Raw genomic sequence first — 13421 nt, forward strand, 5'->3', positions numbered from 1 at the left:
AAAATTGAATAAGCTCTATACAGACTACAGAGACGTGCAAAAAACTGCTAATAGAAATAATAAAACAAAAGAGCAAGAGCTATGCAATATTCTTGACAAATTATTCGATATCGCTCATAGTAATATTTTTGAAATTATAGATGATGAGACAAAACAGTTTTTGATTGATCAGCGAACTCAACGAATTTTACATTTAAATTACGTCGCTACACATATTGAACTGTCACCAAAATCTGGTAATAAAAAAATAATAAATAACTACAATTTAATATTTTATTCCAATTGATAAATACTAAATAATTTAATTACAGAAATACTCATTTCATCTCCTGAGAATCAGCTGAAAAACGACGAGTCCCTCACAAATACGACTTCAACTCAATCACTTACAATAATAGATCAAGTTGTGAGGAATCCAAAAAAAATGTCTGGTAATATTAAGTGCTTTAATGTTATAAAATTTTTAAAGTTTTTGTAATATTATTTGTTTTTAATAATTCTCTTGTTCAACAGATATTGATACGTCAAGCACGTCTCAAACCATCAGTGAAATAAAATCTAGTGGAGAAACTATTAGTAACTCGCAATCAACTTCAGTATCTGAATTTGAGGCAACTGGACGATATTATGAATCGAAACATCTTCGAGGGACTATTAACATCCTCACAGAAGATGTGATTGCGGTGTTTGACAGCTATAATATTTCTTACAGAGAATCAGTTCGTCTTACCTCAGCTTTGGCTCCAGCTATGGGAGTTGATCCACGTGATCTCGTGTTAAATAAGTCTTCTTTTCATGAGATTCGGTCTAATTTACGGAAAAAAATGGCTGAAAAAATTAAACTACTGTTCAACGAAACTGAAATTGATGCCGCAGTTATACACTGGGACGGTAAACTAATTCCTGATAGTATGACTTGTGAACGTATTGAAAGACTTCCTGTTTTGATAACGTGTAATGGACAAGAAAAAATCCTTGGAGTACCTGCATTACCTGATGGATGTGGGTCTACTCAAGCAGAAGAAATTTTTAATATTATTTGTGAGTGGAGTTTAAACCATTCTGTAAAGGCCCTATGTTGTGATACGACTGCTTCTAACCTTGGTTGGAGAAACGGAGCTGCAGTGATTTTAGAACGTAAACTTGGGAGAGATTTGTTATATCTTCCCTCTAGACACCACATATATGAATTATGTTATCCTGCGTACACTCAACGAAAATGCCAGGCACAACCGGACCAAATGTACCGTTATTTAAAAAATTTCAAAGTGAATGGAGTCCCATTGATATAACAAAATATAAGTCCGTACAGAAAAATAAACTAAAAAAAATATTACGAGATCAAATACCAGAAGTGACTGCAAAAATTTATGGGTTTTTAAACACTCCTTTACCACGGGATGACTATCGGGAACTTTTGGAATTGAGTAAAATCTTCCTAGACACAATGGACTCTGAAAATATAAAATTTTATAAACCTGGAGCATTCCACCACGCTAGATGGATATCCAAAGCAATTTATTGTTTAAAAATTTATATTTTTCGAAATTGTTTTAATTTAAGCAAGGAAGATGAAAAGAGTTTACAAGAAATTTCTTTATTTATTGTGTTTGTATACGTTCCATTTTGGTATACGGCACCGTTAGCTGCAACTGCTCCAAATCAAGATCTTGAATTTCTCAAGGTAGTCTATAATTATCGAACAATTGATAAAAAATTATCCGAAGCAGTTTTAGCAAAATTTAGAAATCATTTATGGTATTTAAGTCCAGAGGCAGCAGCTTTATCATTTTTCGACAAAAATATTTCTTCTGACGTAAGGCGAAAAATGGTGGCGGCTTTGACATCAAGCAAAGAAGATCAGTTTGATTTTCCTAAACGTTTTATTTTCGATTCAGGAGATTTTGATTGGTTTCTAAACAAAAATGTTGATTATTTTATTAATTCTACTTCCGTCAAATTTTTCGAAAGATTTAGTATCGATACAAACTTTCTCTTATTAGATGACAGTACGTGGTCAGAGCATCCAGATTATTTAAAAGGTTTGGAAATTGTTAAGCATCTAAAAGTGGTCAATGATTCTGCAGAACGAGCTGTTAAACTAATGGAAGAATATATTAATACTCTAGCTAAGCACGAAGATCAAAAACAGTATGTAATTCAAATTGTAAGTGAATACAAAAAAAAATTTCCAAATGCTACCAAAGAATGTTTAATAAAATGAATTGTGTTTATGTATGTGTTGAAAAATTTATTAAATTAGTCACATTTTCAATAATAATTGAAATTTTTAAATTAAACTTACATCATAAATTACATTTTGTAATTTTCGGAATATTTGCTACTAATATTAGTTATAAAATAGTTGATAAAAGATATTTTTAGCAATAAACAATAAATAATCATAATTTTTTGGTCAAAACGAAAAAAATGAGAAGTTACTTTTAGTTCAACTTTGACCTTAAATAACTTTAAAGCCAGTGAATTTATCGAAAAACGCTAAGAGAGAGTTTTTGTAGAGCGTTCAATTTCCTTCAAAAATAATTTGTTGCCACAGCAATCTATGCACTGGGATCGAAATAAAAAAATGAATTGCAAAAAGTACCAAAGTTCCATGTTATTTAAATGGGAAACGAATCGTCTTTGTGGCATGGTTTATTACTAATATTAAGGGCTTATATGGGTTTAATATTTTTTTTTAGGTCATTTACTAAAAATTTTAGGGGCGCTGCAGACTCAGAAACCAAATTGGTAAATAACGGACACCCTAGTGTGTATGCATATATGTAAACCTTTTATAACTTTTGAATAGTTTGACCGATTTCATCGCGGTTGATGCTATTCAAAAGGGTATGACTAAACTTAGATTTTAAATACAATTTGAACTGATTCGGATCGGTAAATTTTGGGAAATCGAAAAATAACTAAAAAAAAAAATTTTTTTTTCAATGTGGTTTTTTTTTTTGAATAACTTTTCAACGACTTTACTAATCGATCCAAAAAATTATCTCTTAACATTTAAAAACCACGCCGATCGCCCCCAGTCTGGTCAAAATAGGTTGATTCGTTCGTGAGTTATCGTTGACGAAAGAAAACCGAAAAAAGTGTTTTTTTCGGAATTTCTGCGAAATTTCTAATCAGATCAAATTAAACCTAAAAATTCTTAATGAGGCTTAAAACTGCATCGAATGCCGCCGACCGCGTAGAAATCAGTTGATTCATTCAAAAGTTATTGCCGTTTAAAAATTTGAAAAATAGTGTTTTATCAACTGTCTATCAGACTTTTGATCTCGAAGAGCTCAAAAGCATACAATAGCTATTTCTTTGAGCTCCATTTCAACTATTGGTCGATTTGTCATGGAATGACCCTATTATAATTTTCTTTCCATGTGGGTTTAAATATATTTGAGGAGACTTATTTATTGCTATTTGAATCATATTTAGATCTATCTGTTCTCAATAATATTAGAATAACGAATAACTGATTTCAATCGCAGTCTAGTAATGGGCAGCTCGTCAAATTCGTACTGTCCAATCTGTTATCGAAACCAGGCTTTACTAAATACTATTATCATCCTCTATTTCTTTCTGTCGGACGAAATTCAAAAACAACTAATGTTCTTACATAATTTACTTCAATTTATGCTCAAATTTGTATTTACTGACATATTTGCATGCCTAGAACTAAAGTTTAAAGTGGGCAACGTAAATTTGCCAAAAACTTAACAATTTCTAAGATAACCTAGTTTCTAATTTCCTTTTGAAATTTTTTCATATAGTCAAAGTGGTTTTATATGCATGACATTCTACAAGAGGGATAGTCACATCATGGAAGTGCAAACTGGAAATAGCGCTCTAACTACAGAGGAAGCATGTGGCCATTCTAACTATCAATCTCACAATATTCCTTACCTCACATTAGTTGGTGAGTTTACATGATGTATGAAATATAATTCCGGTTTAAAAAAATATCATCAAGACTTTTATTTGTAAAGATTAAATAAGAAAAAATAATTCTTTTTTTCTGACTTGCTTATCGAATCATAGATCAGTATAATCCAAACTAAACATCAATAATCCCAGCAATTTTTTTTATTGATCACATTAATTGGAAAAAAATGTATGTCTTCAACTGCACGGTGAAATTTTAAAGAATTTTGATTTTATAATTTTTTTCTTTCCCCAAACTTTTTTAAAATTTCATTCTATTTCTTACCAAAGTCAACTTAGATGAAAATCAATATTACTTTTGTAAATTCGCACCATAAAGTTTAGACTTCATTTCGCAATACCAAAATTCTTAATCAATCGCTCTACTTCGCGACCAAGTACCAAAATTTTTTATTTTTTCAGCCAGTTCTTCAATACCACAACAGTGTCCTTATCTTGGCAAATTCACAGTAACCGGTATCAATCGTAATCAAAGAAACACACGTGAAAATTCAAAATCTTTTCAAAATTCTTTAATTATTCAAATACAACCAACTGAAAGAGTTAGACATACTGAAGATCGTAAATATGAAAATTTTGAAATTGACACTAAAAGAAGAAGTATTAATAATAAATATTCAATTCGCGAACGTATCGGACGAAAAGTTAGGTCTAACCATTCAAACCGTTATCGTAGTAATATAAAAGGCACAAGAACTCGCAGAAAACCCATTGTAGAAGTAACAAATCAATCACCTTATAGAATAGCAAGAAGTCCAAAAATAAATAATTGGCGAATGGACTTGGATACAATTCTTAACATTCATGAATCTTGGTCTTCAAAATCAAAATATAATGCACCGCAAAAACTTCAAACATTAAATGAATATATTGAAGATTTTGGAAATAAGAGGAAACAACTGAGAAAGTTATTTGATTCAGAAGTGATTGCCCTTTCAAATAATAATTTTTCACGAGTGAAACGAAACTTTGAAATAAGAGTCAATGATAAAAGCAATAACTTTAGAAAAAGAGAAAAGCGAGAAAACGATAAACTTCCATGTAATTCTGAAATCACTACATTGACTATTGGTTGTTCAACTGCTGATCGAATGGAATTTCAAAGCGAATGTATAGATGACACTGCATCTATAACAGGTTATTACAACTTTTTCCAATTTCCATGATTTCATGAGTTTACTTCAAAATTAATTATCCTTTCTTTCTATAGCTTATTCATGCCACGGTAGGTGGTTCGACAATGAAGGAACACAGTTCGTAATAGCAACACCTTTGATTCCAAGAACTGATTGGACTAATGATAAAACTGAATCTCAGAATTTCGGAAGCGGTCCGAGATTATGTTTTATGTATCGTGAGAATAGTGGCGTTGTAAGCCTAACTGCAAGTCCAGTAGCGTGTCAGAGAGGTGTCTCTTCATCTTCTCCAGTATTGGCTTTCAACGTAACAAGCATTGGTACGTAGAGATTATTCATTTAATTTAAAGATTAATCACTCACGATAATTTAACGAAGTTTAAGTAAAAGTAATTGGATAAACATGTTTTAGGTCGCTGCATGGATGATAACAGTAGCATAAATCGGCAAGCATCGAGTCTGATTATGATCATGACTGTGGTCATATTGTACCTTGATGTTCTCAGATGATTTTGATCGTCATTTGATTTCAAAATCCAACTTATTAAAGTCCGTGATAAATACTGCACAAAATGTAAAAAGTGTTAATTCATTCTTTTGCTAACTCTATGAAAAGTAATTTGTAAGAAATCAAGAAAATATACGCACCAACGTTTTTTAATGTAAAATAAAAAAAAACTGCATTTGCTGAACGAAAGTTCATCGAATTATAGCGCGTAATTATATTCTGTATAAAATTTCATAGATTTTTTACCCGTAATATAAATATATAGCATCTTAACTGATTGTAGAGAAAAAAAACACATACAGTTAATTCATATCAAATGATATAGCAATAGATACAATTTTTTCATAGAATGAATCTGGAATTTTAGGATAATAATATCGCTTGTACGACAGTTCAAGTTTTAATAATAATTATTATGTAGATATTGATTATAACTTACAACTTGGAAGAAAAATTGAAATGTTTTTTCAACATTGATGTGTATAGAATATACATGTAAGTAGCTTCTAAGAATGTGATCGAACGCAATACAATTCATACTGCAAAATGAAATTTTAATATTTATACTAATAAAGTTGATTAAGTAAAATGAAATAATAGTAACTCCAGAACATGTAACAAGTAACAACAAAAAAAAATTAAATAAATAAATAAATAAATAAATAATAATAATAATAATAATAATAATATTTTTTAGATGGAATGAGAATAACTATTGAATCAATTCTAAGAAAAATACGAAATTGTTATTACAAAGTAAATGTGTATAATGTAAATTGCTGTAACTGTGATCAATTGTCATGTGTAATTAAATGAAGAAAAAGAGGTCAAACATCGAATTTCGAAACAATCATTTTTTTATGCAAAACGCTATCATCTTCCCCAAATATTAAGTTCCTCAAATAATAAAAAATGTATCCTAAAAATAGTCTGCAGACTTGGCAGATTCTGGCGCCTAGCCCCGTTATAATTCCGCATAATGACTAAAGGTTAACATCATGCGTGTACATCAGAGACAAGTCACATATAAAATATATTTATAAATAAATTATATATGGCTCTTTACCGTAAGATGGACGGTGGTGTTTATTACTCGATAGGCCTTATTAGGTGACTGAATAGTAATTACGGACAGTGTCTCGGATAGCTTAATTGGTAGAGCCTTTGGCGCGTAACCAAACGATCCGGGTTCGATTCCCGGTCTGAGCTGTCCGAATTACTTTTTCAGTTATCGAAAATTCCTACTGAGTAAAGGTCCTCCCCTTCCCCCTTTATCCTTTATTTCCCCCAGTTCCCAAAAAATTTGTCTTTAATGAGAAATTTAGCTATTATATATGGCTTCGCCTCGGCCAACAATTACATGTGATCTGGGGCTTATCTTATTTTACTTCCCAAGGGGTGTAATATACTATTTTCTGTGTATATGTTTCTCACTTATGTTTTTTCTATGTATTTTTGTCATATCAACTACGAAAGATGGATTTTCGAGCAACATACAGAGGGTGTAAAGAATACGATTTCTGGCAATCTAGAGTTTAGTCAATTTACCTTGCACTAGTATCAAAAAGTAACTTTTCTCTCTCTATCTGTCTCTACATTTCTGCACGACTACTAAAATACGCTATAGGTGAGTCGAATTATCTTTCGATTCAACAAACGTCCGCTGGATGGAGAAAAAATCGCAAAAAAAATTTTAGCGACAGTCGAATCTTGTAAACGGCTTTAACAGATTCGTACATTTAATGTCGTATACTCAATCCATCGCTATTGAATTTCAGTGACATAATTCTTGTGCCTTTAAAGAAAATGAACAGTAATTGAACATTTTTGACTGTTCTTTCGCTACGCTCGTTCGAATAAATAACTCGGTCTTGATAAAAATGTGCCAATAGCCTCAAACTCGTCACATCATTTCAAATCATCAAAATCCCTACTTTTGCACATATGTATCGTGTTGGAGATATAGTTATAATACACACACCTACATACACACACACACACACAAACACACGCACGCGCGCGCGCGCGCGCGTGATGGGTTTGCTGGGTCCCGCATCAGGCACCTCCCCAGGTGGCGGATAGGGGTATCCCCGACATATCTGCCCGGCACTTATATCGGGTACCGAAGAAATAAAATGTTCGGGGTGTACCCAAACCTGGCAAACAACGATATAGAAATATTACATGAATTTCAAAATCGTTTGCCTAGCTAATTTCAAACATCGTGATCTACTGCACTTACAGTTGCGCCGAAATGCTATGTACTATTTGTCATAGGTATCATAATCGACAAACACGTTGTCGAGTCAAGTCATAGCATTCTTTCCAATCGTTGTAACTAATCACTCAATAAATTCATACGTCATTTATATTAAATCTTTTACTCTTATTATTTATATCAACTCGATCCCTTATTTACACTAACTCCCACAGGTTATGAGCCCAGTGGCGAGTAGTAAATGAGTGACATAAAAATAATTAAGAAGTAAAAATTGTCGACAAATTTTTTGTGAACACGTGGGTTTGAAGTAGCTGCCCTGGTTAAAAATATTGATTGAAAAGGATTGAAAATGATGAAATTAGAATACTTTTGAATAATTTCAATTCTTTTTCATGTATATATAGATATACAGTTCACATAGGGTGACTGATTCCCAATACTTTTCAATCAATATTTTTAATCAGGGTGACCTAACATAGCGGACGGAGCGTCGCGCAACGAGTTACTAGATAAACGTAACTATGATGTCTGCTAACTGAGTATGAAATTCATCCTGGTGAAACCTGATCGATAGAGTTATATGAGCGTCGAAATACCGTATCTGGCTGGAGACGGCCAAAGTGGATATTATCTTACCGATTGGCAACGCTTAATTGAAGATGATCACAAAGTGTAACACATCAAGAAAAATATGGGAAAAACTGCAGTCCATTCACGCGTCAAAAGGACCAGTGAGAAAAATTGAGTGTTTGACAGAGATAATTGAAAAAATACTCGATGAAAATCAAAGTACATGGAAAAAAAATTATACGATAAATTACGATGATAACATCGGAATTTTTAGTATAGGACATTGTAGTGCTGGGCCAGAACTTAAAAATCATAATTTATACGATGCAATATCGTACATTTGTTTCAAAGTATTGTACTGTTCTACCTCAAATACCACTACAAGAAAAATTATGATGTAGCTACAATAACATTTTTTTGATCACTCAAATTAAAGAGAAATGTAGGTCACCCAAAAAATAATTCTGAATCACCGAGGAATCGAACCAGGTCTTCTGTCCATCTCAAGCTCAATGCTTATCTTCTTACGCTATCTGAGGAAATATCCAAATATTCTGTTCAGTCAGACAATAAGACCCTCTATACAGTAGTTAGTCACCTTTCGGTGGTGGCGTCGCAAATTACCGAACTCTGTCTCTCTTTTATTGAAACATGTAGTATGCTTCCTTATTCAATTGCTCTTACGGAAAAAAAATTTATTAAATGACATCGTAATTTTCAATAATTCAAACATCGCAAAAATTCATGAGTAAATCATAATTTTCGAAATATAAAAATATAGAAGTTACGATATTGAAAGACTAGTCTTGGACTACGATGTTACTATTTTAATTTTTCGTTTGATTTTTTTTTCCGTGTAAGAGATCTGTACAATCAGCAGAGGACAACAATGTGTTATATGCAGGCGACCGGTATAGAAGAAAATCGCATAAGGAAAAGTTTGTTATCAGGAAATAAATCCTGTTTCATCTGCAGAGAAAGTGGTCATTGGGTAGCCAAATGCCCCCGGTTGACGACAAAATTCTGCGAGAAGCTTTGAATCGTCGGCAACGACCCACTGTGTCGTGGAACAACCTGAGGAGACCAACAACACGACTTCAAGGACCAGGTGGTGCTTGGACAGCGGATGTACTACCCACATGTGTGCCAAGGAAGAATTCTTGACCGATATCGAAGAGTCCAAGACGATAGTGAACATGGCAAATAGAGCATCGAAGAAAGCAAGATCAGCAGGGCTTGTTCACATCAAGGCGAAGACAGACACAGGTAATATTGATCTAAATCTTTGTAATACCTTACTTGTTAGAGATTTGAGAACTAATTTAGTTTCCGTATCGGAAATCACTCGTAACGACCGAGAGATTTTATTTAGGAAAAACGACGCCGATCGCATAGGAGACCTGTATTACCTACGGAAGGTGAGAGAACAAGTCAATGCAGTAGGAAAGGCGTCGAAAAGAGCCAGTACGTCGGGTTTAGACCTATGACATGCAAGGTTAGGACACTTGCACATGGATGCCGTAGTAGACCTGACAAAAGATCAAGCGTCGGGAATGAAACCTTTGAAAAAAGACATCATGCGACATGTGTCATCGAGCAAATGCTCGTAATTGTTCATACTGAACTATGTCAGCTTTCAAGGACGAAGTCTGAAGGAGGAAATCAGTACTTCGGGACTTTCATAGATGACTACAGTGGCTGGTGTTAACTATACCTGTTAAAGAGCAAGGACGGAGTATTCGAGGCATTCAAGACATATGAAAACTACGTTAAAATTAAGGCATTGCAGTCCGATAATGGTCGAGAGTACTGCATCAAACAGTTCGACGAATACCTGAGGCACGAGGGAAGTAAGAGGCGACTAACAGCACCTTCCTTGAGAAAAGGTCAATTGAAAGAAAATTGGTCGACTATTGCGAAACCGCAAAGGCCTACAGAGTACGACAAAACGACGATAGTAAGGTAGTCATCACCAAAGACGTAAAAATCATAGAAGAAAACGTGATGAGATAACATAATGCCGTACAACTGGACATCGAATATACTCATCTTTAGAAAGAGGATCCAGAGCCAGGGAGAGTACTGAGAGACAGGAGGTTGTCACAGGATTTTTATTCTTGTGTGCGTCCCTCCCTGCGCCTAGTATTGGTAACAGATCCACACTCTGTGTGTCTCTAAAACTTTTATTATTTTGTATTAATTTATTTATTACATTTTATTTACTATTGTCTATACTTGAGAATTTATGTATTATTGTTATTAATTCTTAAGTATCAATTTGAGTTTTGTTTTAGAAAACTGGATTGAATTATTTATAGTTTCATTATTTCATTATTTATATGTTTATTGCCGTAAATCTTTGCCATAATGTACTTAATCATATTATAAGCTTGTTTCAGCATTTAATATCAAGGTCCAACGATGGGTATCGGGACAAGTAATAAGGAAAATGCAAAAGCATAATATTGATTATTGTTAATGAATCATAGCCCTTACTCGCATGGGCGGTACCCTGTAATATCGGTCGCGAGTAGGACTAGCAAATTTTGGTAAACGGCTGGAGAGGCCCTCGTGATCGGATACGAGACCTCATAGTTTTCAGTAAGAATAAAATTGGCAGACACGCGGGAGCCCACATAGTGTAAGGAGTGTGGATCTAGCGCCTTGGTTTGAGTCCCTTTTCTTTTGGTGAGTACTCACAAGTTGAGCTAAATTATTATCCGCACGTCGCGTTGTCTCCTGGCTCAAATAATTTGTATTAAAAGTTATTATTAATTGTCGAGTCGATCCCGTCGTTAGTAAGGGGGTTTGTAGTGAAATACCTGTCCCGAAAGCCACGCGTTGGGTCCTCGAATTAGCCAGTATTGATTTAAGATTTATAATTGAATTTTTGAGATAACCCGACTGAGGAGTTCGGGTGTATCGTAGTTCAAAATTATCGCGTAGATAAAATTTCTATTCATCAATTAACGTCAATAAGTAATAACATAATTATCATTTTGATTATACAGTCCATCCGGCTAAGGAATTCGGCTCTGGACTTAATTTTAAGTAATTTGTTTGAATAAATATTTGTTTATATTATTGTTAATTTTTCGTAATATACAAAATTATTGTTTCCCCTTTTTCCTAACACCTTTGTATTATTTATTTCCCTGGAATACCTGCAGATCGGCCCTGGAAATTCAGGGTTTGTTATTTTCCCCTGTTTGGAAAAAATAACTGGCGTCCAAACGTGCACTAACCCAGCCTGGGTGGCTGCTGCGGTGTCGCTTAGGAGAATAAGAGCATCTCCTAAGCTTCCTATTCGTTTCTGTTTATTTTATTTGGGCGACCTGGACAAAATTTCTACTTTACTCGACGTATCCACCGTCGAGTCGTGTATAGAAATAGTAAAAATTTTGTTACAAGGTCATATAGGGAAATTATAAGAAAACCTTCACCAGCCCGAGTGCGAGGAAGACCAAGGAAACAAAAATCTGGGAAGCCAGAGCGACCTCGTAAACTTTACTGATACATAAGTGCGTCGAGTCTTACTTTAAACCGAGCACCAAATTCATCACAAGAAGAAGGGCAAGCGCCGGAACGAGACGATGAGGAAGCACCGAAGATGAGGTTCAAAGAACGAAAAGGCTTCTTGAAACCTCGTTGTTGCAGAAAGATAAACGTCTTCAAAATGACAAAACCTCAAGTGGTTTAGAGAAGTCACCTGAAAAAGTTGAAGATAATACCGACGAGGAAGAAAAGTTCATGGACGCAAAGCTTATCGAAGAACTAGCGTTAATGGCCGATGTCGATCTTGAAGCAATCCGAGGAACGGAATCCATAGAATAGAAGCGTGTACTAGCGGCAGAAGTACGCTCATATCTGGAGCAAGGTACATGAAACTGTGGAATGTCCAGAAAATGGGAAAATTATCGGATCCAAGGTGATATTTAAAAACAAATTAAACGCCGATGGGAAAACAGAGCGCAGAAAAGCTCGAATAGTAGCCAAGGGTTTTTCGCAGAGACCAGGGTACGATTTTGACGAAACCTTTGCACCAGTGGCAAGCTTGGAATCAATCGTGGAAACCACGGAGTCGATCGGTAAGGTCGTTTAAAAGTGATTCCAAAAAAACTGCATCTGGAAAAAACTTTTTTTCGCATTTTTTTTGGATTTTTCAAAAATCTGCCGGTCCAAATCGGTGCAAATTGTAATAATCTAAGTTTGGTCAAGTTTTTTCGAAAGGCACCAACCGTGATCAAATCGGTCAAACCGTTCAGAAGGTATGAGAGGTTTACACACACACACACACACACACACACACACACACACACACACACACAATTTAATAAAACAATTTACCAAAATATCTCTCTTAATTCTAATTAACAATTTTTCGTAATTTTCAATTTACAATAAACTTTTCTGGGAATCAAATACAAAATTTTTCCGGATCCTAACCATCCCTTGTGGAAATAATTCTCTGAAAAAACTCTTGACAAGTCTTTATAACTCTGAATAAGACTTTTCGAAATTCTTCACATCCCTAACTAAGTGAAGGAAAGACTTAATAAGTCTTCAAAACTCTGCAATACTCTTCAAAAGTCAAATTTTCCCTGCAATTTCGGAATTTCTCAAAGAGTTATTAAGACTTGATAAGACTTGTTCAGTTTTACAGGAAAAGAAGAAAATATTTCTTTTCAAAAAAATTGCTTATCAGAATTAAATAAAACTATAAAAAAGAATTAATGCATGTTTTAAAAAAATTTTTTTTAAATAATATTTTCATCACGAAAATACTTTGATGGGCATCGAATCACTCATAGTTGAGCAAGTCAAAACATCAACAGCAAATGAAGTGCACTTGATGTTGGAAACAGATACTACTCAAAGAGTAAATCCAATCGGTATTTAATTTGGACTATCAAATATTAAAGCCAACTTTCTAGGTAGGAAAGAATTTTCTATCCACACGCTATCTGCTGGAATTAATTGATACCTAACATATTTTAGTTTACGAATTTACAGTTAGAATCTTTGAGTGTTCTTA

General features: G+C 34.0%; 1 protein-coding gene and 1 non-coding gene across 2 annotated transcripts in view; both read left to right on the forward strand.

Annotated features, from left to right (window-relative positions):
• The window catches only part of LOC141534509 (uncharacterized), a 121676-nt gene extending 115249 nt beyond the window's left edge, over nt 1-6427 (forward strand). Inside the window, exons 8-11 of the mRNA XM_074253901.1 lie at nt 3780-3925; nt 4354-5088; nt 5162-5407; nt 5500-6427. Of these exons, the coding sequence (XP_074110002.1) occupies nt 3780-3925; nt 4354-5088; nt 5162-5407; nt 5500-5597 (1225 nt within the window). The 3' untranslated portion in view covers nt 5598-6427. The remainder of the gene's footprint in view (nt 1-3779; nt 3926-4353; nt 5089-5161; nt 5408-5499) is intronic.
• Nucleotides 6428-6732: 305 nt separating this feature from the next.
• Nucleotides 6733-6804, forward strand: Trnat-cgu (transfer RNA threonine (anticodon CGU)). Its single transcript has one exon. It is a non-coding gene; the product is annotated as a tRNA-Thr (tRNA).
• The last annotated feature ends 6617 nt before the right edge of the window (nt 6805-13421 follow it).

This window comes from Cotesia typhae, unplaced genomic scaffold, assembly GCF_013202065.1.
Source record: "Cotesia typhae breed Kobodo isofemale line unplaced genomic scaffold, CoteBio_Ctyphae scaffold_13, whole genome shotgun sequence".
Classification (NCBI taxonomy): Eukaryota; Metazoa; Arthropoda; class Insecta; order Hymenoptera; family Braconidae; genus Cotesia; species Cotesia typhae.